Genomic DNA, 25889 nt, shown 5'->3' with positions numbered 1-25889 from the left:
GAGCATGTCACTTCTTTCAGCGTTTTTTCAGCGTTTTCCACCCACTGACTTGAATGGATGGTGAAAAAATGCTGCAAATACGCAGATTGACTTTTCTTGCAGCGTATTTGCTGCAGAAAAGTCAAGGACAGCCGGATGTGACGTCATACTCTGCTACATCTAGATGGCAGGCTGCACGATGCGTCGATACAGCCTGTCATCCAGCAGAGCGGACCCGAACCCCATTCACTTGAATGGGGGGTCCGACATTACAGTGTTTGACACTCTGTCATATGCATGATCGCGCTGCAAACACCGCTTCTTATCGGCTGGGAAATCCATTCAAGTCAATGGGTGGAAAACGCTGAAAAAACGCTGGAAAAATGCTGAAAGAAGTAACATAGTAACATAGTTAGTAAGGCCGAAAAAAGACTTTTGTCCATCCAGTTCAGCCTATATTCCATCATAATAAATCCCCAGATCTACGTCCTTCTACAGAACCTAATAATTGTATGATACAATATTGTTCTGCTCCAGGAAGACATCCAGGCCTCTCTTGAACCCCTCGACTGAGTTCGCCATCACCACCTCCTCAGGCAAGCAATTCCAGATTCTCACTGCCCTAACAGTAAAGAATCCTCTTCTATGTTGGTGGAAAAACCTTCTCTCTTCCAGACGCAAAGAATGCCCCCTTGTGCCCGTCACCTTCCTTGGTATAAACAGATCCTCAGCGAGATATTTGTATTGTCCCCTTATATACTTATACATGGTTATTAGATCGCCCTTCAGTCATCTTTTTTCTAGACTAAATAATCCTAATTTCGCTAATCTATCTGGGTATTGTAGTTCTCCCATCCCCTTTATTAATTTTGTTGCCCTCCTTTGTACTCTCTCTAGTTCCATTATATCCTTCCTGAGCACCGGTGCCCAAAACTGGACACAGTACTCCATGTGCGGTCTAACTAGGGATTTGTACAGAGGCAGTATAATGCTCTCATCATGTGTATCCAGACCTCTATTAATGCACCCCATGATCCTGTTTGCCTTGGCAGATGCTGCCTGGCACTGGCTGCTCCAGGTAAGTTTATCATTAACTAGGATCCCCAAGTCCTTCTCCATGTCAGATTTACCCAGTGGTTTCCCGTTCAGTGTGTAATGGTGATATTGATTCCTTCTTCCCATGTGTATAACCTTACATTTATCATTGTTAAACCTCATCTGCCACCTTTCAGCCCAAGTTTCCATGCTATAGACATGCTCTATGTCCAAAAAAAGCAAAGCACAAAATACTGATGACACAAAAAACCAATGTGTGTGCACGAAATTTCTGAAATCTCATAGGCTTTGCTGGTACTGTAAAAAATGACATTAAAAATGTAAAATGTGAAAATTAGCATAAAAAAAACGCAGCAAAAAACGCCCAGTGTGAACATACCCTAAACCTGCGTTTTTTGCACAGCTTCTTTCCTGCCAAGAAGATCAGGTTTTGCTGCAGATAAAAAAAAAACACAGCAAAATCACCCGGTGTGAACTTACCCTAATACTGACCTGCCGTTAAGACTCTCCAGGTCATTATGAGTTCAAAGACACCAAACATGTCTAGGTTCTTTTTTATGTAAGAGGTGGAAAAAAAAATTGGTAAAAAGAAAAAATGCCGCCATTTTTTGGGACCTGTAGCATCTCCATCTTTTGTGATTTGGGGCTGGGTGAGGGCTTATTTTTTGCAAGCCGAGCTGATGTTTTTATTGATACCATTTTTGTGTAGATATGATCTTTTCATCGCGCATTATTATATTTTATTGCACTGTAGCGGAGACCTAAAAAAACAGATTCCTGACGTTTAAATTTTTTTTCTCATTACGCCGTTTATCGATCTGGTTAATTTTTTTTTTTTATATTGATAGATCGGGTGATTCTGAATGCGGCGATACCAAATATGTGAATATTTGATTTATTTTGTATGGGGCAAAAGGGGGTGATTTGAACTTTTATATTTTATTATTTTTTTTATATTTTTTTACTTTTTGCATTGTTCACTAGTCTCCACGGGAGACTAAAACTGCAGTTCTCTGATCGCCTGTGTGTAGCAGAAATGCTCACTTGTTATGAGCACCGACTACCGGGCGATGCTCATAGCAATTCGGCAGTGACAACCATAGAAGTCTGCTGGAGAACTCTAGTTGTCATACCAGCCCATCGGTGACCCGTGATCATGTGACGGGGTGACTGATGGGTGGGATTTATGACGTGCTTCTGGTAAGCGTGAGTTAAATGCCTCTGTCAGAAATCGACAGCGGAATTTAACTAGTTAACAGCCATGGATGGATCGCGATTCCACCTGTGGCTGTTGCGGGCACGTGTCAGCTGTACAGATCAGCTGTCATGTGCCCGAAAAGGTGCGGGCTCAGTGCTGGAGCCTGCACCAAACAGAGGGAGTCCAACAGGGGTACTATTACGCCTGATGTCGGAAAGGGATTTCATTAGGTTATTACCCTTTCCCCATTAAAATGAACATGCATGCTTGGCTAGGCTTGTATGTTTACGGATGCGAGAGTCGGGAGACATAACATAAATTTATGGTGTACGGCCACATGACTGATAGGTGGTGATCGAATGTTCAGACCCCAATGATCTAGATTGGAAGGATTGGTGACATAATTTCAGCTTGTTATTTTTGGCTGCAGATTGAGAGACGGCTCATCTGTTATATACACAAACTGGAAAACAGATCTAAAGAGTAATAGCAATAATACTGTAACAAGGGGAGACAGGCAGTGCGCCTATATAGGACCCGGCACAGGTTGGTGAAGGTTGAATCATGTTGCATGTCTAAACTCGGTTGTCTTCTGTGTTAATACTGTGTTTGCATATAATTTCTTCCCTTTAAGTGTCATTTTATGTTTTTGTATATCTATAGGTTAAGCATTCTATGCTGATTAATCTCTTAATATTTGTTTATGGAGGTCAGAGCTCTGGGTATTTCGCTTACACAGCTCCAGATAGGTCCGGCTGCCTGTTCTGCTTGTTCTCCCACCTAGTAGGGGGTGTTTTGCATCATGGGTGCAGCTGCATTGAGCGCTTGTGCAACCAGTGTGTTTTTGTGTTTTTTGCTGAGTGTGCAGCAAAGGTGTTTCACCTGCATTCTCAGTAAAGTGGTGCTCTTGGCCGTAGGCTTGCCATGTGAGACATCACATACTAAGAGGAAGAAGATGAGGGTATGCAGAGTAAAGATGATGCCAAACTTTTCAATGTAGTAAACACAGAGGAAGATAATTTACAATTACAGAGATATTTGGGTAAACTGGAGGCTTGGCCAAAAAGAACAGAATTTAGGTTTAGTGTATATACATGTAAGGTCATGTACTTGGGCCAAAATGGTAAAATTCAAGAAAAAGATTTGAAGATAAAACCATAACAACGTGTAAGCTGCACGGCTCGTTTATAAAGAATTCCGAGATTCTCAATGTATTAGGATATGAGTGTTATTTCCAACGCATTTCGACGGCTGACTCCTCCTTCAGGAAAACCACAAGTAGCGACTTTTTATTGTTTTCTGAGGAAGAAGTCAGATAGCAGGCTATGCAGGCTATTTTCAACGCATTTCAAAGTCTATCTGACTCCTTCCTCAGGATAACCACAAAACATAGCTACTTGAAGTTCTCCTGAAGCAGTCAGATAGACTTTGAAACATGTTGAGACTAGCCCGCATATCTTTCTATCTGACTTCTTATTTAGGAGAACCACAAAAAGTAGCTACTTGTGGCCTCCTGAAGAAGCAGTCAGCCGTCGAAACGGATTTGAAATAACACTCATCTCCTTCTAATCCATTAAGAACCTCAGAATTCTTTATTTACCAAGAGCGCAGCATTTCCAGTTTTAGCTTGATATCTATGTTGGATTCTCCAACCAGCAGAGCAGAAGAAGCTCGATTTACCATTAAGCCAATTTTAAGAACTGTGCTTTCTCACAACTCAACCAGGTGAGCAGTTACCACACCACAATAACGCCGCTATCTGGATAATGTCCTATATCCACTTTTTTGTCTTTTTAGTCTCTATTTAACACGAAAAATACTTGGGAGTATATGGGTGAAACAGTAAACTGCTGTGAATGGCCCATCCATCTGCACAGTCCAAGATAGAAAAGACTTGGGAGTAGTGGTGGAAAGAAGAACTCCATTTTATGACCAATGTCAGGCAGCTGCTGCAAAGGCAGATAAAAGCATGAGATGCATTAAAGAGAAAAATGCTCGTAACAAGAACATAGTTTTGACTTTATGAAAATCACTGGTTTGGCCACACTTAGACACTGTGTATAATTTTGGTCTCGGGTGTATAAAAAGGACATTGCTGAACTAGAACGAGACCAGAAAGAACACCCAAGACTAATCAGGAAAAGGGTGGACTGCAAAATCAAGACAGGTTACCAAAGTTGGGGTTATTCAGTTTGGAAAAACAAAGGTTTAGAGGCCATCTTATTACAATTTACAATCGTATGAATGGACAGTACAGAGATTAACAGGATAGGACTATAGGTTGGATTCTATGGATTCTATGGATCTGTGAGTTTTTTCCAACCTTAAAGGGAACCTGTCACCAGGTTTTCCCAATATAAAGTACAGCCACCACCTTTAAAGCTGATTTCTAGAATGCTGTATGTATATCCCTAATTAACTCTGCGTATCACAAAAAAGAGCTTTTATTAAACCCACAGACAGCGCGGTCCATTCTTGATCCGGCGCCTCCTCTGTTCCTGCAATCGCTGTTCCTCTCTACTTTAAGTGGATGACGCATCCTACGTCATCCACATGGTGTCTTCCGGCACGCTCATGTGCAGGCGTTCTTCAGAGGAGAGAGCAAAGTACTGTAATGTGTATGTGCCGGGAAAGGCCAAAGAGCGCCAAAGACCTGGAAGTAAAGATGGCGCATGCGCACTACAGCACTTTGCGCTGCCCTTGACCGGTCATAGAGAAGTGCGCCTGCGCAGGAGCACAATTGGGATACACTGTGTGGATGACGTAGGATGCGCATCTTCCACATGAAGGAAGAAAGGAGGACGGTGCTTGTATGGAGATAGGAGGCGCCGATCAAGACCAGAGATGCCCATCGGACCAAACCGTGCCGTCTGTGGGTAGAAGTTCTTCTTTGTGCTATGCAGAGGAGATTGATGTCATGCGTGCAGCATTCTAGAATGTTGTAAAAGAGGCCTCCAAGGTGGTGGCCGTACTTTATATTGGGAAAACCTGGTGACAGGTTCCCAACTATGAAACTCTGACTGTTACATTGCCTACGTTATCCACATACGTTGCATTTTTCAGGTCTGTGGAGTTTTTCCAGTTGTCATTCTATGAATTCCATCATCTGTAAAACAAATGTAACAATGAAGATTGAAAAACACTACATCCCGGTGGATATTGAAGACGACCAGGAGTATGGGATCTGTCCTAAGGACTGGCTGTACTATGGAAACAAGGTTGGTGTCTATGGGAGTCTGTGGCACATATATTGCAAGTCCAGGCTTACATCCAACATGGAACCAAAAAGGAAAATCTCTATCAGAAGGGACTGTAAACATTGGGATCCGAAGTATATAAACCATACATTGAAAATAGAGATACTCAAACACAAGGGGTAAGCTAGCAAAAAATGTATTTTATTATATTAAACATTAAACATATAAATATCACAAAATAAGAGTAATGTGGGATAAAGGAAGAGAAGCCTCTAAGAGAGAGCAGATGGAATAGGATACCACATCAAAGGAAAAACAAAAATGTCCCTCTTGTCTTGTGCTCCATGCACTGGTAATGATGAACGATTAATAATCTGTCACCGTCATATGGATAGCAATGATGGTATGATATGCTACCATAAGGTCATAGCAAATATAAGTCATGGGGCAGTATCACTGAGTATTAATAAGGAGAGCCCACACAGACATTTCAGTATCGTAGGTCACAGTAAGACATAAATAGTCATCATCATAGTCACAATGATCGCTATACATATGACAGGTATGTAATAAGGTAAGAAATCACAGTATAATAAAAGTAAAGTTATATAAATTAGTATTTACCTTGAGACCTGATGTATAGAGATTGCAGGAGTGCAAGGGAAATACAGCCAGAGCCTCGACGCGTGTTTCACCGCCTTGGCTTCGTCATCCAACATGTATGATAGGAGATCTCCACCTTTATGAACAGACCCTTTACTAATATATCATGCCTTTATTTAGCCTCATCATCATCATTATTTTATAGTGCGTCTTTGTGTACAAGGATGACCTTCTGATGGACTGGTATTCGGCTTCTAATTACTGCACGACACACGGCGGAGATCTTGCCACAATTACAAATGAAATAGAACAAGGTAACTTTTAGGAAACACCTTTACATTACAGAAAATACCATATACAGTGGGGCAAAAAAGTATTTAGTCAGTCAGCAATAGTGCAAGTTCCACCACTTAAAAAGATGAGAGGCGTCTGTAATTTACATCATAGGTAGACCTCAACTATGGGAGACAAACTGAGAAAAAAAAATCCAGAAAATCACATTGTCTGTTTTTTTATCATTTTTTTTGCATATTATGGTGGAAAATAAGTATTTGGTCAGAAACAAACAATCAAGATTTCTGGCTCTCACAGACCTGTAACTTCTTCTTTAAGAGTCTCCTCTTTCCTCCACTCATTACCTGTAGTAATGGCACCTGTTTAAACTTGTTATCAGTATAAAAAGACACTTGTGCACAACCTCAACTCCAAACTCCACTATGGTGAAGACCAAAGAGCTGTCAAAGGACACCAGAAACAAAATTGTAGCCCTGCACCAGGCTGGGAAGACTGAATCTGCAATAGCCAACCAGCTTGGAGTGAAGAAATCAACAGTGGGAGCAATAATTAGAAAATGGAAGACATACAAGACCGCTGATAATCTCCCTCGATCTGGGGCTCCACGCAAAATCCCACCCCGTGGGGTCAGAATGATCACAAGAACGGTGAGCAAAAATCCCAGAACCATGCGGGGGGACCTAGTGAATGAACTACAGAGAGCTGGGACCAATGTAACAAGGCCTACCATAAGTAACACACTACGCCACCATGGACTCAGATCCTGCAGTGCCAGACGTGTCCCACTGCTTAAGCCAGTACATGTCCGGGCCCGTCTGAAGTTTGCTAGAGAGCATTTGGATGATCCAGAGGAGTTTTGGGAGAATGTCCTATGGTCTGATGAAACCAAACTAGAACTGTTTGGTAGAAACACAACTTGTCGTGTTTGGAGGAAAAAGAATACTGAGTTGCATCCATCAAACACCATACCTACTGTAAAGCATGGTGGTGGAAACATCATGCTTTGGGGCTGTTTCTCTGCAAAGGGGCCAGGACGACTGATCCGGGTACATGAAAGAATGAATGGGGCCATGTATCGTGAGATTTTGAGTGCAAACCTCCTTCCATCAGCAAGGGCATTGAAGATGAAACGTGGCTGGGTCTTTCAACATGACAATGATCCAAAGCACACCGCCAGGGCAACGAAGGAGTGGCTTCGTAAGAAGCATTTCAAGGTCCTGGAGTGGCCTAGCCAGTCTCCAGATCTCAACCCTATAGAAAACCTTTGGAGGGAGTTGAAAGTCTGTGTTGCCAAGCGAAAAGCCAAAAACATCACTGCTCTAGAGGAGATCTGCATGGAGGAATGGGCCAACATACCAACAACAGTGTGTGGCAACCTTGTGAAGACTTACAGAAAACGTTTGACCTCTGTCATTGCCAACAAAGGATATATTACAAAGTATTGAGATGAAATTTTGTTTCTGACCAAATACTTATTTTCCACCATAATATGCAAATAAAATGTTAAAAAAACAGACAATGTGATTTTCTGGATTTTTTTTTTTTCTCAGTTTGTCTCCCATAGTTGAGGTCTACCTATGATGTAAATTACAGACGCCTCTCATCTTTTTAAGTGGTGGAACTTGCACTATTGCTGACTGACTAAATACTTTTTTGCCCCACTGTAGATGTAAAATAGTGGAACATTGAACGTCTCCTCGCTACAGCCAATATTTATTCCCTTTTTTTTCTCCATCTTCCGTGATCCGCAATCTTCTTTTCTTTCCCATTGCCAAGTTTTAGTTGGGTATGCTGTGTATTTGTATGGCACTGTGTAACTTATCATTAAAGTAGGAAAATAAATGACTGAAAAAAAGAGGTAATAGCGCTATTGTCACATGGGTTTAATTTTTACAGCATCCAAGGCAAAAATAACATGATAACTATTCTGCTGGTCAGTATAATTTCTGAGATTCCAAATTTAATTTACCGTATGTATTTTCTATTTTTCTTTTATTACTTTTAATTAAAAAAAAATTGTTGATGGAGCGATGTCAAGGCTTATTTTCCTGGGGCACAGTTTTAGTTCTTGATGGTACCTATTTTTTGGGTGCATTTAATTTATTTATTATTTATTTCATTTTATTGGGAGACTTAACGACTGGAAAAAAAACAGCAATTCTGACAGCAATATTTTTAACAGTATTTACGGCATGGTATAAAAAAAAATGTCGGCAATACCAAATATGTTTATATTTCTTTTAATTTTAGACTTTTTTTAATAGAATATTTGAAAAAAAAAAAAAGCCCTACATTTTTAGAACAAATTTTCAGCAGTTATTAATTTTTTGAGTTATTTTCTATCAAACTTTATTATTTAGATGTTCATTTCTTTGTGGGTAAAATTTTACTAATTTCTTTAATATGTAGCAGTGCTTAAAGGGAAGGTGCCACCAGTTTTCTTGCATTTTGTTTTTTTTGTGAAATTAAGCTTAAAATAGTAATTAAAATGTATTAATGCAATGTTTGCACTGTTTGCAAACATTTCTGTATGAAAAATATTATATATTTTTCTACAAATATACATATTTACCACTAGGGGGAGCATTTTCCGTTTTAGACCTCAAGCAGCTATAGTTAGATTTAGCAGCTCTGCCCCAGGGATATTAGACCACCCAAAAGGGGAGGGAAATGGTGATGTCAGCAGTTACTGCCCCAACAGTAAGAATGAAGAGCAGCATCACAGGGCAGCGCCATTTTGTGTGTGACTGCCCTGTGACCTGCTGTCACCAGCAGTTACTGCATCAGAGTCAGAGCTTGGTTACAGAGGAGCAGAACACAGTGGGCTCAGCAGCATCTGGACCCAAGAAGAGTGAAGCCATGTGGTGTGCATGGAGCAGCATTAGGAGCTGTCTGGGAGCTCCAGCTCTGCAGTGAATAGCCAGGCATTATGGAGGGAGGGGAGAGATGCATTGTATGGCTAAGGCCGGGGTCACACTAGACCGCAATACGGACGAGTGCAATGCGATAAAAAATCGCATAGCACTCGTCCCAATGTTAATCTATGGGGCAGCTCCCATCATCCGATATTTTCTCGGCCGTATTCAGGATCCGAGTGAAATCGTAGCATGCTGTGATTGTCAGCGTATCTTGGCCAAGAATCGCCAATGAAAGTCTATGGGGTGAGAAAAAAATCGCACAGCACACGGACCATCAGTGTGACTTGCGAGAAATTCTCAGGCATTGGGCAGGTCACAGGAAAGGCTCAGCCATTATTTGCTCATTTTGCAAGTGTTTGAGAAAATCTCACCATACGGATGTCACACGGATCATTGGATGCGAGAAAATCGCATCCTCGCACTGCACACGGATCACTGTTTTGGTAACATTTGTGCGATTCTCGTCCGTCAAAAACGGACCTTTTTTTATACGTTGTGTGTGTCCCCGGCCTAAGAGTGACTGATGGGAGAGAAAGAGACGTGAAGTATGATGAGTGAGACACATATGGAGTGTGATGGGGAGATACACCTTGAGGCTGTGGGCACACGTTCAGGATTTTTCATATTTTTTTGCGTTTGTTCGCTATAAAAATGCGATAAAAACTATTTAAAAATGCATACATATGCATCCCATCATTTATAATGCATTCCGCAATTTTTGTGCATATGTTGCGTTTTTTTCTGGGGAAAAAACGCATCGCAGTAAAAAACGCAACATGTTCTGCGCATGTCGTGTCTCCTCCTTTGATGTGGGCTCCGGCGCTGAGCCCACATCAAAGTCACGACATGTCGGCTGTTTTGTACAGCTGACATGTGCGCGCAATAGCGTCAGGATGGTCACCATAGAGGTCCTTGAGACCTCTATAGTTACTGATGCCGGTTTGCTGTGAGCGCCACCCTGTGGTCGGCACTCATAGCAAGCCTGTAATTCAGCTACGGAGCAGCAATCTGATGATCGCTGCTATGTAGCTGAGCCGATCGAGTTGTGCCAGCTTCTAGTTTCCCATGGAGGCTATTGAAGCATGGCAAATGTAAAAAAAAATGTTTTTAACCCCTTTACCCCCAAGGGTGGTTTGCACGTTAATGACCAGGCCAATTTTTACAATTCTGACCACTGTCCCTTTATGAGGTTATAACTCCGAAACGCTTCAACGGATCCTGGTGATTCTGACATTGTTTTCTCGTGACATATTGTACTTCATGATAGTGGTAAAATTTCTTTGATAGTACCTGCGTTTATTTGTGAAAAAAACGGAAATTTGGCGAAAATTTTGAAAATTTCGCAATTTTCAAACTTTGAATTTTTATGCAATTAAATCACAGAGATATGTCACACAAAATACTTAATAAGTAACATTTCCCACATGTCTCCTTTACATCAGCATAATTTTGGAACCAATTTTTTTTTTTGTTAGGGAGTTATAAGGGTTAAAAGTTGACCAGCAATTTCTCATTTTTACAACACCATTTTTTTTTAGGGACCACGTCTCATTTGAAGTCATTTTGAGGGGTCTATATGATAGAAAATGCCCAAGTGTGACACCATTCTAAAAACTGCACCCCTCAAGGTGCTCAAAACCACATTCAAGAAGTTTATTAACCCTTCAGGTGTTTAATAGGAATTTTTGGAATGTTTAAATAAAAATGAACATTTAACTTTTTTACACAAAAAATTTACTTCAGCTCCAATTTGTTTTATTTTACCAAGGGTAACAGGAGAAATTGGACCCAAAAAGTTGTTGTCCAATTTGTCCTGAGTACGCTGATACCCCATATGTGGCAGTAAACCACTGTTTGGGCGCATGGGAGAGCTCGGAAGGGAAGGAGCGCTATTTGACTTTTCAATGCAAAATTGACAGGAATTGAGATGGGACGCCATGTTGCGTTTGGAGAGCCACTGATGTGCCTAAACATTGAAACCCCCCACAAGTGACACAATTTTGGAAAGTAGACCCCCTAAGGAACTTATCTAGAGGTGTGGTGAGCACTTTGACCCACCAAGTGCTTCACAGAAGTTTATAATGCAGAACCGTAAAAATAAAAAATCATATTTTTTCACAAAAATTATATTTTTGCCCCCAATTTTTTATTTTTCCAAGGGTAAGAGAAGAAATTGGACCTCAAAAGTTGTTATCCAATTTGTCCCGAGTACGCTGATACCCCATATGTGGCAGTAAACCACTGTTTGGGCGCATGGGAGAGCTCGGAAGGGAAGGAGCGCCGTTTGACTTTTCAATGCAAAATTGACAGGAATTGAGATGGGACGCCATGTTGCGTTTGGAGAGCCACTGATGTGCCTAAACATTGAAACCCCCCACAAGTGACACCATTTTGGAAAGTAGACCCCCCAAGGAACTTATCTGGATGTGTGGTGAGCACTTTGACCCACCAAGGGCTTCACAGAAGTTTATAATGCAGAGCCATAAAAATAAAACAAAATTTTTTTCCCACAAAAATTATTTTTTAGCCCCCAGTTTTGTATTTTCCCTAGGGTAACAGGAGAAATTGGACCCCAAAAGTTGTTGTCCAATTTGTCCTGAGTACGCTGATACCCCATATGTGGGGGGGAACCACCGTTTGGGCGCATGGGAGGGTTCGGAAGGGAAGGAGCGCCATTTGGAATGCAGACTTAGATGGAATGGTCTGCAGGCGTCACATTGCGTTTGCAGAGCCCCTAATGTACCTAAACAGTAGAAACCCCCCACAAGTGACACCATTTTGGAAAGTAGACCCCCTAAGGAACTCATCTTGATGTGTTGTGAGAGCTTTGAACCCCCAAGTATTTCACTACAGTTTATAACGCAGAGCCATGCAAATAAAAAATATTTTTTTTTCCACAAAAATTATATTTTAGCCCCCAGTTTTGTATTTTTCCAAGGTTAGCAGGAGAAATTGGACCCTAAATGTTGTTGTCCAATTTGTCCTGAGTACGCCGATACCCGATATGTGGGGGGGAACCACCGTTTGGGCGCATGGGAGGGCTCGGAAGGGAAGGAGCATCATTTGGAATGCAGACTTAGATGGATTGGTCTGCAGGCGTCACATTGCGTTTGCAGAGCCCCTAATGTACCTAAACAGTAGAAACCCCCCACAAGTGACCCCATATTGGAAACTAGACCCCTCAATGAACTTATCTAGATGTGTTGTGAGAACTTTGAACCCCCAAGTGTTTCACTACAGTTTATAACGCAGAGCCGTGAAAATAAAAAATCTTTTTGTTTTCCCACAAAAATTATTTTTTAGCCCCCAGTTTTGTATTTTCCCAAGGGTAACAGGAGAAATTGGTCCACAAAAGTTGTTGTCCAATTTGTCCTGAGTACGCTGATACCCCATATGTTGGGGTAAACCCCTGTTTGGGCACACAGGAGAGCTCGGAAGGGAAGGAGCACTGTTTTACTTTTTCAACGCAGAATTGGCTGGAATTGAGATCGGACGCCATGTCGTGTTTGGAGAGCTCCTGATGTGCCGAAACAGTGGAAACCCCCCAATTATAACTGAAACCCTAATCTAAACACACCCCTAACCCTAATTCCAACGGTAACCCTAACCACACCTCTAACCCTGACACACCCCTAACCCTAATCCCAACCCTATTCCCAACTGTAAATGTAATCTAAACCCTAACCCTAACATTAGCCCCAACCCTAACTGTAGCCCCAACCCTAACCCTAACCCTAGACCTAACCCTAGCCCTAACCCTAACCCTAGCCCTAACCCTAGCCCTAACCCTAGCCCTAACCCTAGCCCTAACCCTAACCCTAGCCCTAACCCTAGCCCTAACCCTAACCCTAACCCTAGCCCTAACCCTAACCCTAGCCCTAGCCCTAACCCTAGCCCTAACCCTAGCCCTAACCCTAGCCCTAACCCTAGCCCTAATGGGAAAATGGAAATAAATACATTTTTTTTTATTTTTCCCTAACTAAGGGGGTGATGAAGGGGGGTTTGATTTACTTTTATAGCGAGTTTTTTAGCGGATTTTTATGATTGGCAGCCGTCACACACTGAAAGACCCTTTTTATTGCAAAAAATATTTTTTGCAATACCACATTTTGAGAGCTATAATTTTTCCATATTTTGGTCCACAGAGTCATGTGAGGTCTTGTTTTTTGCGGGACGAGTTGACGTTTTTATTGAAAACATTTTTGGGCACGTGACTTTTTTTATCGCTTTTTATTCCGATTTTTGTGAGGAAGAATGACCAAAAGCCAGCTATTCATGAATTTCTATTGGGGGAGGCGTTTATACCGTTCCGCGTTTGGTAAAATTGATAAATCAGTTTTATTCTTCGGGTCAGTACGATTACAGCGATACCTCATTTATATCATTTTTTTATGGTTTGGTGCTTTTATACGATAAAAACTATTTTACAGAAAAAATAATTATTTTTGCATCGCTTTATTCTCAGGACTATAACTTTTTTATTTTTTTGCTGATGATGCTGTATGGCGGCTCTTTTTTTGCGGGACAATATGACGCTTTCAGCGGTACCATGGTTATTTATATCTGTCCTTTTGATCGCGTGTTATTCCACTTTTTGTTCGGCGGTATGATAATAAAGCGTTGTTTTTTGCCTCGTTTTTTTTTTTTTTTTTCTTACGGTGTTTACTGAAGGGGTTAACTAGTGGGACAGTTTTATAGGTCGGGTCGTTACGGACGCGGCGATACTAAATATGTGTACTTTTATTGGTTTTTTTTTTTTATTTAGATGAAGAAATGTATTTATGGGAATAATATATATATTTTTTTTTTCATTATTTTGGAATATTTTTTTTTATTTTTTTTACACATTTGGAAAATTTTTTTTTTACTTTTTTACTTTGTCCCAGGGGGGGACATCACAGATCAGTGATCTGACAGTTTGCACAGCACTCTGTCAGATCACTGATCTGACATGCAGCGCTGCAGCCTTCACAGTGCCTGCTCTGAGCAGGCTCTGTGAAGCCATCTCCCTCCCTGCAGGACCCGGATCCGCGGCCATCTTGGATCCGGGGCTGGAGGGAGCAGGGAGGGAGGTGAGGAGACCCTCGCAGCAACGCGATCACATCGCGTTGCTCCGGGGGTCTCAGGGAAGCCCGCAGGGAGCCCCCTCCCTGCGCGGTGCTTCCCTGCACCGCCGGCACATCGCGATCATCTTTGATCGCGGTGTGCCAGGGGTTAATGTGCCGGGGGCGGTCCGTGACCGCTCCTGGCACATAGTGCCGGATGTCAGCTGCGATAAGCAGCTGACACCCGGCCGCGATCGGCCGCGCTCCCCCCGTGAGCGCGGCCGATCGGCTATGACGTACTATCCCGTCCAGGGTCAGATAAGCCCAGGGCACCTCGACGGGATAGTACGTCTAAGGTCACAGAGGGGTTAAAAATATAAAAAAAAAAATAAATAAATTAAAGTTTAAATCACCCCCCTTTTGCCCCATCAAAAATAAAACAATTAAAAAAATCAAACCTACACATATTTAGTATCGCCGCGTTCAGAATCGCCCGATCTGTCAATAAAAAAAAGACATGACTGACATTCAACCGTTCCTCTGTATGTGTTTTCCGTCCGGTGGAAACAGCTGTTTTGACGGATCCTGCAAAAAACGGATGAAACGTGTGGCCATCCGGCGCTAATACAACTCAATGAGAAAATAACGGATCCGGCGAAAAAAAACCTGATCTGGCAGAAAAAAAAGGAACTTGTGGAAAAAAACTTATCTGGCGGGAAAAAACGGATCCGGCGGAAAAAACTGATCTGGCAGAAAAAAAGGAACTTGTGGAAAAAAAACAGATCCGGCGGAAAAAAACAGATCAGGCGGGAAAAAAAGGATCCGATGGAAAAAAAACTGATCTGGCAGAAAAAAAAGGAAATTGTGGAAAAAAAACGAATCCGGCGGGAAAAAAAAGGATCCGATGGAAAAAAAAACTGATCTGACAGAAAAAAAAGGAAATTGATGAAAAAAAACAGATCAGGCGGGAAAAAAAGGATCCGATGGAAAAAAAACCTGATCTGGCAGAAAAAAAAGGAACTTGTGGAAAAAAAACCGGATCAGGCGGGAAAAAAAAGGATCCGATGGAAAAAAAAATGATCTGACAGAAAAAAAAGGAAATTGTGGAAAAAAAACGGATCAGGCGGGAAAAAAAGGATCCGATGGAAAAAAAACTGATCTGGCAGAAAAAAAAGGAAATTGATGAAAAAAAACAGATCAGGCGGGAAAAAAAGGATCCGATGGAAAAAAAACCTGATCTGGCAGAAAAAAAAGGAACTTGTGGAAAAAAAACCGGATCAGGCGGGAAAAAAAAGGATCCGATGGAAAAAAAAATGATCTGACAGAAAAAAAAGGAAATTGTGGAAAAAAAATGGATCAGGCGGGAAAAAAAGGATCCGATGGAAAAAAAACTGATCTGGCAGAAAAAAAAGGAAATTGTGGAAAAAAAACGGATCCAGCGGAAAGAAACGGATCAGGCGGGAAAAAAAGGAAATTGTGGAAAAAAACGGATCAGGCGGGAAAAAACGGAACTGGCAGATAAAAAAAAGAACTTGTGGAAAAAAACGGATCTGGTGGGAAAAAATGGATCCGGCGGAAAAAACTGATCTGGCAGAAAAAAAAGGAACTTGTGGAAAAAAACTGGATCAGGCGGGAAAAAAAAGGATCCGATGGAAAAAAAACCTGATCTGGCAGAAAAAAAAGGAAATTGTGGAAAAAAACGGATCCGGCGGGAAAAAACGGATCCAATGGAAAAAAAACCTGATCTGGCAGAAAAAAAAGGAAATTGTGGAAAAAAACGGATCCGGCGGGAAAAAACGGATTCGGCAGGAAAAAAGTGGATACGGCGGGAATTAACGGATCCAGCAGGAAAAAATGGATCCGGCGGAAAAAAACGGATCCGGCGGGAAAAAAATGGATCCGGTGGAAAAAACGGATCTGGCGGAAAAAAACGGATTCTGCAAATGTGCTCGCAGGATGCGTTTTTTTCCCATAAACTTGTATTAGCGACGGATCGTGACGGGTGGCCACACGTCGCGTGGTCGCATCTGTCGTGCAACGGATCCGTCGTGTTTTGGCGGACCGTCGGCACGAAAAAACGTTCAAGTGAACTTTTTTTGTCCAGCGCGTCCGCCATTTTCTATCGCGCATGCGCTGCCAAAGCTCCGCCCCCTCCTTCCAGACTTCAGAATGGGCAGTGGATGTGTTGAAAAACTGCATCCGCTGCCCACGTCGGGCACAAATTTCACAACGTGCGTCGGTACGTCGGCCCAACGCATAGCGACGGACTCGTACAGACGCAAGTGTGAAAGAGGTCTTTATGAGGGTTGAATTAAAACAAAACAAAAAAAAACGCGTGGGCGCCCGTGCAATTTTCTGCGCCAGATGGGGAAAGCCGACGGCCGGGGGCCAATATCTGTAGCCTGCTATGAATATCAGCCCGCAGCTGTCTGTATATCCTTTACTGGCGTGGGGTCCCCCTATATTTTATAGCCAGAAAGGCTACGCAGACAGCTGCAGGCTGATATTCATAGCCCAGAGAGGGGCCATGGATATTGGCCCCTCCTGGCTGCAAATACCAGCCCGCAGCCGCCCCAGAAATGGCGCAATTCCGGCACTTAGCCCATCTCTTCCCACTCCCGTGTAGCGGTGGGATATGGGGTAATGAAGGGTTAATGTCACCTTGCTATTGTAAGGTGACATTAAGCCGGGTTAATAACGGAGAGGCGTCAATAAGACGCCTATCCGTTATTAATCCAATAGTAAGAAAGGGTTAAAAAAAACACGCACACATTAGGAAAAAAGTATTTTAATATTCTTCATTTCACCATACTTACCATACTTCAGCGCCTGCAAAAAACGTAAAATAATAAACCGTATAGTACCTGTCTGCCGTAGTCCAATTAATATAGAGTGTCCCATGACGATCTCCCCTATAGAACAGTGACACCGGGTGATGTCACTGCTCTATAGGACCCTCAGTGACACACTGACAGGAGAGAATGGCTCCTACAGTGCATCACTGAGAGGTTACCTTAGGACAAGGTCTCACTTCATGGCAATTGCTGCCTGGGAAAAATTCTCATACAGCAATGGCATAAAGTGAGACTAGGGACTTTTTTTTTACAGCGGCGGAGGAATACAGTGGTGGAAGGATACCTTCCTGCTGTCATTGTGTTCCTGGAGCCCCTAGAGAGCAGTCACATTATCTGATGCTGCCGTTCTCCACTGGAGATCGTCGTGGGACACTCGTGGATTTCTGCGGACAGGGAGTATATTGGCTGTTTGTTTTTTTCATATTTTTTTACAGATGACACTGGCTTCGGGGAACAAAATTACAAGTAATGGTGAGTATGAAATCTATGTTTAATGTACTGTATGTCTATAAGTATGTAATGTATTGTATTGTAGCATGTATGTAGCATGCATGGAGTATGTATGTAGCATGTATGTAGCATGTATGTATGGAGTATGTATGGAGTATTTTTTTTTTTTTTCATTCAACACATTAGCCGGATGATGGGACTATTACTGTCCCATAATTGGCTAATGTGTCAATCACTGTCATTGTAGCAGGCATCGTCCGATGGGACTTGTAGTCCCATCGGACGATGCTTGCATACACGCATAGAGACCCCCCCACGCCGCAGAGACCCCCCCACGCCGCACAGAGACCCCCCCACGCCGCACAGAGACCCCCCCACACCGCACAGAGATCCCCCACGCCGCACAGAGACACCCCCACGCCGCACAGAGACCCCCCCACGCTGCACAGAGATCCCCCATGCCGCACAGAGAACCCCACGCCGCACAGAGACCCCCCATGCCGCAGAGACCCCCCACGCTGCACAGAGACCCCCCACGCCGCACAGAGACCCCCCACGCCGCACACAGACCCCCCCAAGCCGCACAGAGACACCCCCACGCCGCACAGAGACCCCCCCAAGCTGCACAGAGACCCCCCCTTGCCGCACAGAGACCCCCCCCACGCCGCACAGAGACCCCCCCACGCCGCACAGAGAGGGAGAGCGACACAGGGGGAGAGTGCAGTTTACCGGAGATCACTGGGATTGTGGGGAGGCGAAGACAGAGCAGAGGGAAGCACACAGGGCAGCGTGTGAGAGCAGAGGATGTCTGCCCACTGTGCCCAGAACCTGCAGTGCCTGGAGTACAGAGGAGCAGTCAATGCTTCTGTCCTGCGATAGAGAGTAAGTGGAGCTTAACAGATAGCACAGGACTATAATAAAATGGCAGCTAGTCACACCTACAGCAGTGAGTTGTGCAGCCCACAGAGGCGTGCCCAGCTCACTGCTAATGCTGCTGCAATGTTACAGATAGGGTCCGAGCCGGTCTATTATCTCCTATGTCCATGGGGTGCTGTAATCTGACACTGATAGTGACGTACTACTGCTGCAAAACCAAGATGTCAGCCCCCAGTTCCTTCTTTCTACTCATATATCACACGAAATCTGTTTTACATGCATTCAAATCTGGGTTATAACAGCATGTTATGCTACATTACATTGATTAATTAATCATCTACAAACGCGGTACCTTCCCTTTAATAGGATTTCAAAGATGGGCGGCTCCTGCCTGCCATGAGAAGCCACTAGCTCCCACATTGCAGGGGCGGCTGATGGTCATTATTAAAACGGTCAGCGCCCGTCACAGCCTGCACCCATTATGTTTGTTCCTGAGCCTGCTCCATACACATGTACATGTCGTGAAATGACATAGACTTACTAATTACTATTTGGGCATGTGCCCTGGGTTCTTGGGGGTGGGGGGCACCAACAAACCACTTTGTCTTTTGCCACAGTATTTGGACATAGAGCTTGGGCAGCAAACCGGTTCTATACACAGTGAAGAAACATCTAATCACACCTCTGTTTACTGGGCAAATTCTGGCAGATAAGCAAAGAACACGGCAGCTCCTTGGCAGTGTCTATGGGAGTGACTAAGAGGAAGTCTGCCCCATGCCAAATGTATTGCGCAAAATATTTCCTGCCATCTGCATTTTTTTTTTTTACAAATGTGCTATCATTTGCATTTTACTTACTTATGTTCATGCATCCCACCTTACTTTTGATAACGTCCTCCTAATCATCTATAGACAAACTAAACATATTTCTTCCTATATTAATTCCTATACCTATCTCATAGTAGCATGATTTTGGTGCTTTTAGCTGACAGTCGTAGCGTGACATTAATTGGAGAATCACTGGTTAAAGACGTTTGCTTTATTGCAAAACATTAAAGGGAACCTGTCACCCCGTTTTTTGAGATTGAGCTATAAATACTGTTAAATAGGGCCTGCGCTGTGTGTTCCTATAGTGTATGTAGTGTACCCCGATTCCCCATGTATGCTGAGAAATAACTTACCAAAGTCGCCGTTTTCGCCTGTCAATCAGGCTGGTCAGGTCGGGAGGGCGTGGTGACATCGCTGGTTCTTCCTCAGCTTTACGTTGGTGGCGTAGTGGCGTAGTAGTGAACAAGCAGCGCGCGATCTGCGCTGTAATCCCTTGCATCGGTGGGGGCGGCCATCTTCCTGGGGCCGCGCGTGCGCAGATCGAGTGCTCTGCTGCACGGGGCTTCAGGAAAATGGCCGCGGGATGCCGCGCGTGCGCATTAGAGATCACGGCGGCCATTTTCCCAAAGCCGAGATGCAAACTCGGCTTTGGGAAAATGGCCGCCGCGATCTCTAATGCGCACGCGCGGCATCCCGCGGCCATTTTCCTGAAGCCCTGTGCAGCAGAGCACTCGATCTGCGCACGCACGGCCCCAGGAAGATGGCCGCCCCCACCGACGAAAGGGATGACAGCGCAGATCGCGCGCTGTGTCTTCACCACTACGCCACTACGCCACCAACGTAAAGCTGAGGAAGAACCAGCGATGTCACCACGCCCTCCCGACCTGACCAGCCTGATTGACAGGCGAAAACGGCGACTTTGGCAAGTTATTTCTCAGCATACATGGGGAATCGGGGTACACTACATACACTATAGGAACACACAGCGCAGGCCCTATTTAACAGTATTTATAGCTCAATCTCAAAAAACGGGGTGACAGGTTCCCTTTAAATTAAATTTGTAAGTAAGATCAACCTGCTGACCCATCCTCCATCATATATGGGTATTTGGGTCTTGAAAATGTAAATTCAGAAACACTTTTATATCTTCTATCTGTTGCTGCATTCCCGAGTAGTTAGCTTTTTTTTTATTTGTCTGCAAATAAGGCATTAAGTGCTCTGGAAAAGCTGCTACCTCTTGAGGTTATTTCCCAGCCCAGCACCAGACCCTTTTACTAGATTGAACGCTCACTGTCTGATATCCTAATCTGGTACCTGACATCACACAGACAGTGAGTTTTCAAAAAAAAAAAAAACTGGTGCTGGATGGTGAAACCACCATCAGGAGGCAGAGACTCAGGAAAAGCTCTAACATGCCCATAGCACTTAATTTCTCGTTTGTATATAGATGAAAACTCTGATTGCTTTGGAATGCAACAACAGATAAAATATATAAAAGTGTCAATGGATTTACCTTCCATTATATATTAGTTTTTGGGGAAGGAGGTTGATCTTACTGATAGATTCCCTCTAAGTATTGGCAACTAAGTACAATAGCTTAACTAGAGCATATTTCCACTAAGACATGCCATAAAGTAAAATCTTTGGGACTAGTAAGCTCTCAAAATGTACTGGCCCACATTCTGCGTACATAACATCTGAGGTTTCATTTTGCTTTAGCTTTTATAGTTATGCAGCTCTTTGGGGAGAAGAAAGGTTTTTGGATCGGATACAGCAAAAATAATTATGATTTCTGGGAAAACGGCACTTTACAAATATACAGTAATTGGACTCCAACGCTGTCTGCCCATGTAAGTTCAAAAACATTAAACTTTAAGGTCATGAGCAAAGTACACCTGATGCCAACCTGTACTCCATGTGGGTAGTGTCACTTGCTACTATGTTTTTTATGGTTTATGACAAATCGGCCGATCACTCTCAGTCCTGAACTCAGCACCCCATAGGACAGCCGATATTGTAGAGGAAATTTAATATACATGATGACTATTCTTGTAATAGAAGCACGGCTTGAATCTGCCAGAATGGGAGCTGCTTGTATACATTGGCTTCTAATTCTGGGTCACAGAGGAAGGTTCTGAGAAGAACGCCCTCTTTATTGTCGACATGAGTTTATAGGGCATATGAACAAGGGTTATCGTCATAATACATCCCCTTAAGAGATCCATGAAGGTGACAAACAGAATAGTAAATGCCACTTGTACATTCAACATTTACACAAAATAAAGGGCACCTTATTGGGAACCGAGTTTGCCCATCCATCAAGCTTTCCCTTTTTTCTGTGGTCTTCAGCACTATTCCTGCTGTAAAAAAAAAAAAAAAAAAAAAAAAACAGATCCCAGACTGAAACCTGATGGATTCTATTATAAATCCATGGGATCAGTCAGAATTTATTGGTATCTATTTGTTTGGAACATCCTCATGACTGCACATTTGTTAAATAGGTTGTAGTGGAATGGCCGGCGTCCCTGCATGGTGACCCTTCCTTCCTTCATGCAGGGACGCCGGCTTACTCACCGCCCCAGCTCTGCAGCAAGGTTCCCCAGCGTGCTTCCTGCTCTGCGTGTGCTGCAGCTCCAGGCAAGGGTGCGCTCCTCTGCTCTTATAGGGGCAGTGCATGCTTATAGTAAATGCCATCAGCATTAGGTAGTGTGCTGTTCTACCAGTGCAGTTGTGAGGTACCTCGGTCCCGATGCAGCCAGTGTCCTGAACCCAAATCCCTGATCCCGATGCGGCCAGGATCTTGAACTCGAATCCCTGGTCCCCATGCTGCAATGATCCTAAACCTCGTCCACTGGTCCAAGTGTGGCCAGTGCCTGAACGTTGTCCCTTGGTCCCGCTGCTGCCAATGCTGTTCCCGAAGTCCTGTGGTCCCGGTACAGCCAGTGCCTGAACGTTGTCCCTTGGTCCTAGAGTAGCCAGTCCTGAATCCAAAGTCCTCTGGTCCCATTGCAGCCATCCCTCTTCTCGAAGTCACCTAGTCCCAGTGTGGGCAGTGGTTGAAGACTCCCTCAGTCCATGTGCGGTCAGTCCCTTATCCAGTATCTTAGACTGGTTTGTCTGAACATAGTCCTAGTCTGTGTCAGCGAACCTGACATCTGGGGTCAGCAGCTGCAGTATCGAGTTCTGCCTAGGAGTGATACCTGGCGGCTACCTGCTGCCCAGTCTGTCTCTACCATGAACACCTGGTAGCCATTTAGCTATGCCCCTTCCTAGACAGACCCGGTCCTGTGGCACAGTGGGCCCCGCAAATCCACGTGCACCACTGTTGTGTGATACAAGTTTTTATACTTGCCATAAATGTTATTTTACCTGGAATAAATGCCGCTGTTCTCCTGAATCCAGTGCTGTTTTTCTTTTGTTTCTGCACCTCTCCATTCCTGAGATATGGCCTCCTCTTCACTTATAAAACTCTACTTGTGTTAGGTGGGCGTTGGTAAGTGGGTGTGGTCCTCAAATCTTTGTGGGCGTTTTCTTCAGAACCACACCCAGTTCGCTAAAAGGAATAGATTTATAGATGAGGAAGAGAAGGCCATATCTCAGGAATACGGAGGCTTAGGAAGAAAAGAAACACAGGGCAAAACTCAAGAGAACAGCGGCATTTACGTCAAGTAAAAAAAAAGCATATTTATGTCAAGTGACCGGTCCCCTTTAATTTATTTTTTTAATTATTTTAAAGGAAATCACTCAAACAGCAGCTGATCACATGACAAGTTGTGTCATTTTTTCCCACTCATAGAACGGTCTAAATGATCAGGATCAACTCTGTGCTCTGATATCTGCAAACCACACTGTTCACCCAACTGGAAAATGGTATCTGGAAAAGTGCAGTCCTAAAGGCTATGGATTTATTTGTGAGAAAGAACTAGGTAAGATACCAGGTGTGAATACCGGCATGTGTAATTGTTATCACAGAGTTCTATGCTGTGAGACATCTCTCTGGAGCTTCCTTCTGTGCCCAGAATGCCAGATTCAGAAGTGAAGAGGAGGATCGGACTGGACATTGAATCAGGGTGAATCTAATTTCTCATCTCTAAAATTACTCACATTAATGTCAGAATTCTGATGTGAATTTTCATAGTAAGTACACCAACCTCATTGGACCCAATAAATATATTCAGTAATATATGCAGTGTGTATTATGAAATATGGTGACATCGCTGCTTTAAGTAAATTTTAAGAGGAATCTGTTTGTGCTATGAAATCAGAGAGCAGCATGATTCAGACACCCTGATTCCAGTGATGTATCACTTGCTGAGCTGTGTTTTGCTGTTTCAGTAAAATCAGTGTTTTATCAGCAGGAGATTATTACTAGAGGACTAGGTGTATCGTGCCTCCTAGTCCAACCATGTCTCCACCACTTATTGGCTGCTTTCTATGTACATTGTATATTGACAGAAAGCAGCCAATCAGTGGTGTGGGAGTGGCTATAAACAGCTCAGCATTCGAGCTCTGCTAGATCTGCAGCAGAGAAAGCTGGGATTCTTTCACAACTGCTGCACACAGTAAAATAAGAGCTACATCACTGGAAATCAGGGTCTCTGTCCCTACATCAACCTGCTGTCAGATTACATATCAAAACCATGCTGACAAATTCCCTTTAAGAAAAGGCAAAAATGGACTCATGTATGTCAGCCAGTTTCCTATTACAACTTTTTATACATATTAGTAATAAAAAGCTTTATTGACTGCGCTTTACAATAAGGTTAAGGCATAGAATTTTAGGGTAAATGTAAAGCAGCTGATTCATTATTGTATTTGCGCCTTTTTTGTCCAGTTTTTGGTGTTTAACTGTTTTTCATTTGCGCCTAATTCTTTTTTTAATTTGCACCCTTTTTAAAAGTCTACATTATGTGTGTTCGCTTCTTTTTTCTTTTTTTTAATTTCATGCTTGTCATTGTGAGTTTTGGATTTCCAGATATTTTCAGCTGATTCATCAATTGCTACTTTTTAAAAAAAAAAATCCCGAAATGTTTGCGCAAATGTACTTCAGTGATTTTTATGTACGCCTTAATTCATTTATTTTTTTTATTTTATGCAAATATTGCAACATTTTAGATAAATATGGGAATTTTCAAGCTAAAAAAAATAAAAATAAAGAGCATTTTTTATTTTGCACAAAATTAATTGAAAACAAAAGTAGTCAATCAATACCACAAGTCAAAAAAAGAAAAGTGACTTAAAAAAAAATGCGAAAGATGAATCGGGCCTTGGGTTCTTATTACTTAAGTCATTTTTTAAAATATTTTTATTATTTTTAGACATTTCTAATCCGGCTGTTAATAGCTCTGACTTGTTCCCGGTATCAGAGACTATGGAATATGGAGATAAAACATACAGAATAATATCTGGTAGCGTGTCCTGGTACGAGGCCGCCTCCGCTTGTCAACAATATGGTGGTAATTTGGTTAGCATTACTGACCAATACCACCAAGCCTTTGTGACCATCCTTGTTCACCGCTTGGGATATCCTCACTGGATTGGATCCTATAGTGCTAATGTAAGTAAATATAGCAATCAATGTCTAAGAAAAAAATGTCTAAAGCTTGCATTCACAAGACTTGTCTTCTTGTATGAAGCCTTATTAGATATTGTGTTCAGTTCATCGAGGGCCATTTTTATCCAGTTTCCCATGTACTGTTCATTAAATGGAACAGTGGCATAACTACAGTTCTATGGGCCTTGGTTCAAAATGTGGACCTGAGCTCCCACCATGATGTTGGCCAGATGTACGTCATCCAATTATGTTGTTCCCCATCCTGTAACAGTTTCCACGTCCTGGCCTCCATCCAGTAATAATGTACCCCATCATGTAATAGCTTCCCCCATCGTGGCCCACATCCAGTAATAATGTCCCTCGTCCAGGCCCCCATCCTATAATAATTATCCCCATCCTGCAATTATGCCCCTTGTCCTGGCCCCTCATCTACTATATAATCATCTAATTCTGTCTGTTTGTCTGTAACGGAAATCCCGCGTCCCTGATCAATCAGCAAAAGGCGCAGTCCGGCCGCGATCTGGTGCAGGATTTGAAGCACCCTTCGCTGATTGGTGCGGAATTTAACTAATTTCGTTCAGTTGTATTAATTTCTATGAGCAATAAAATTTAATGATAATGTGTATATTTTACCCAGAAAATCCTGTGTATTCATTGCATTATTCATAAATAAACTACATACATATTCTAGAATACCCGATGCGTTAGAATCGGGCCACCATCTAGTCCTATAATAATGTTCCCCAACCTGCAATTATGTCCTTCGTCCTGGCCCCTCATCCTATAATAATGTTCCCCATCCTGCAATTATGTCCCTCTTCCTGACCCTATCCTATAATAATGTTCCCATTCTGCAATTATGTCCCTCTTCCTGACTCCCATCCTATAATAAAGTTCCCCATTCTGCAATTACGGTATTTCCCTCGTCATGACTCCCATCCTATAATAATGTTCCCCATCCTGCAATTATGTCCCTCTTCCTGACTCCCATCCTATAATAATGTTCCCCATCCTGCAATTATGTCCTTCGTCCTGAC

The 25889-nt window shown here is 42.9% G+C and overlaps 1 protein-coding gene across 3 annotated transcripts in view; it reads left to right on the top strand.

Annotated features, from left to right (window-relative positions):
• The window catches only part of PLA2R1 (phospholipase A2 receptor 1), a 93117-nt gene that overhangs the window by 54884 nt on the left and 12344 nt on the right, over positions 1 to 25889 (top strand). For 2 of the 3 annotated variants that reach the window (XM_069733024.1, XM_069733026.1), the window contains 6 exons: positions 2664 to 2779; positions 5297 to 5451; positions 6239 to 6347; positions 21018 to 21148; positions 23095 to 23224; positions 24617 to 24855. In XM_069733024.1, coding sequence (XP_069589125.1) covers positions 2664 to 2779; positions 5297 to 5451; positions 6239 to 6347; positions 21018 to 21148; positions 23095 to 23224; positions 24617 to 24855 — 880 coding nt within the window. The remainder of the gene's footprint in view (positions 1 to 2663; positions 2780 to 5296; positions 5452 to 6238; positions 6348 to 21017; positions 21149 to 23094; positions 23225 to 24616; positions 24856 to 25889) is intronic. The other variant, XM_069733025.1, reaches the window with a different exon arrangement.

This window comes from Ranitomeya imitator, chromosome 7 (genome assembly GCF_032444005.1).
Source record: "Ranitomeya imitator isolate aRanImi1 chromosome 7, aRanImi1.pri, whole genome shotgun sequence".
Lineage (NCBI taxonomy): Eukaryota > Metazoa > Chordata > Amphibia > Anura > Dendrobatidae > Ranitomeya > Ranitomeya imitator.
The sequence above is the reverse complement of the archived record's forward strand: the minus strand, read 5'-3'. Positions and strand labels throughout refer to the sequence as shown.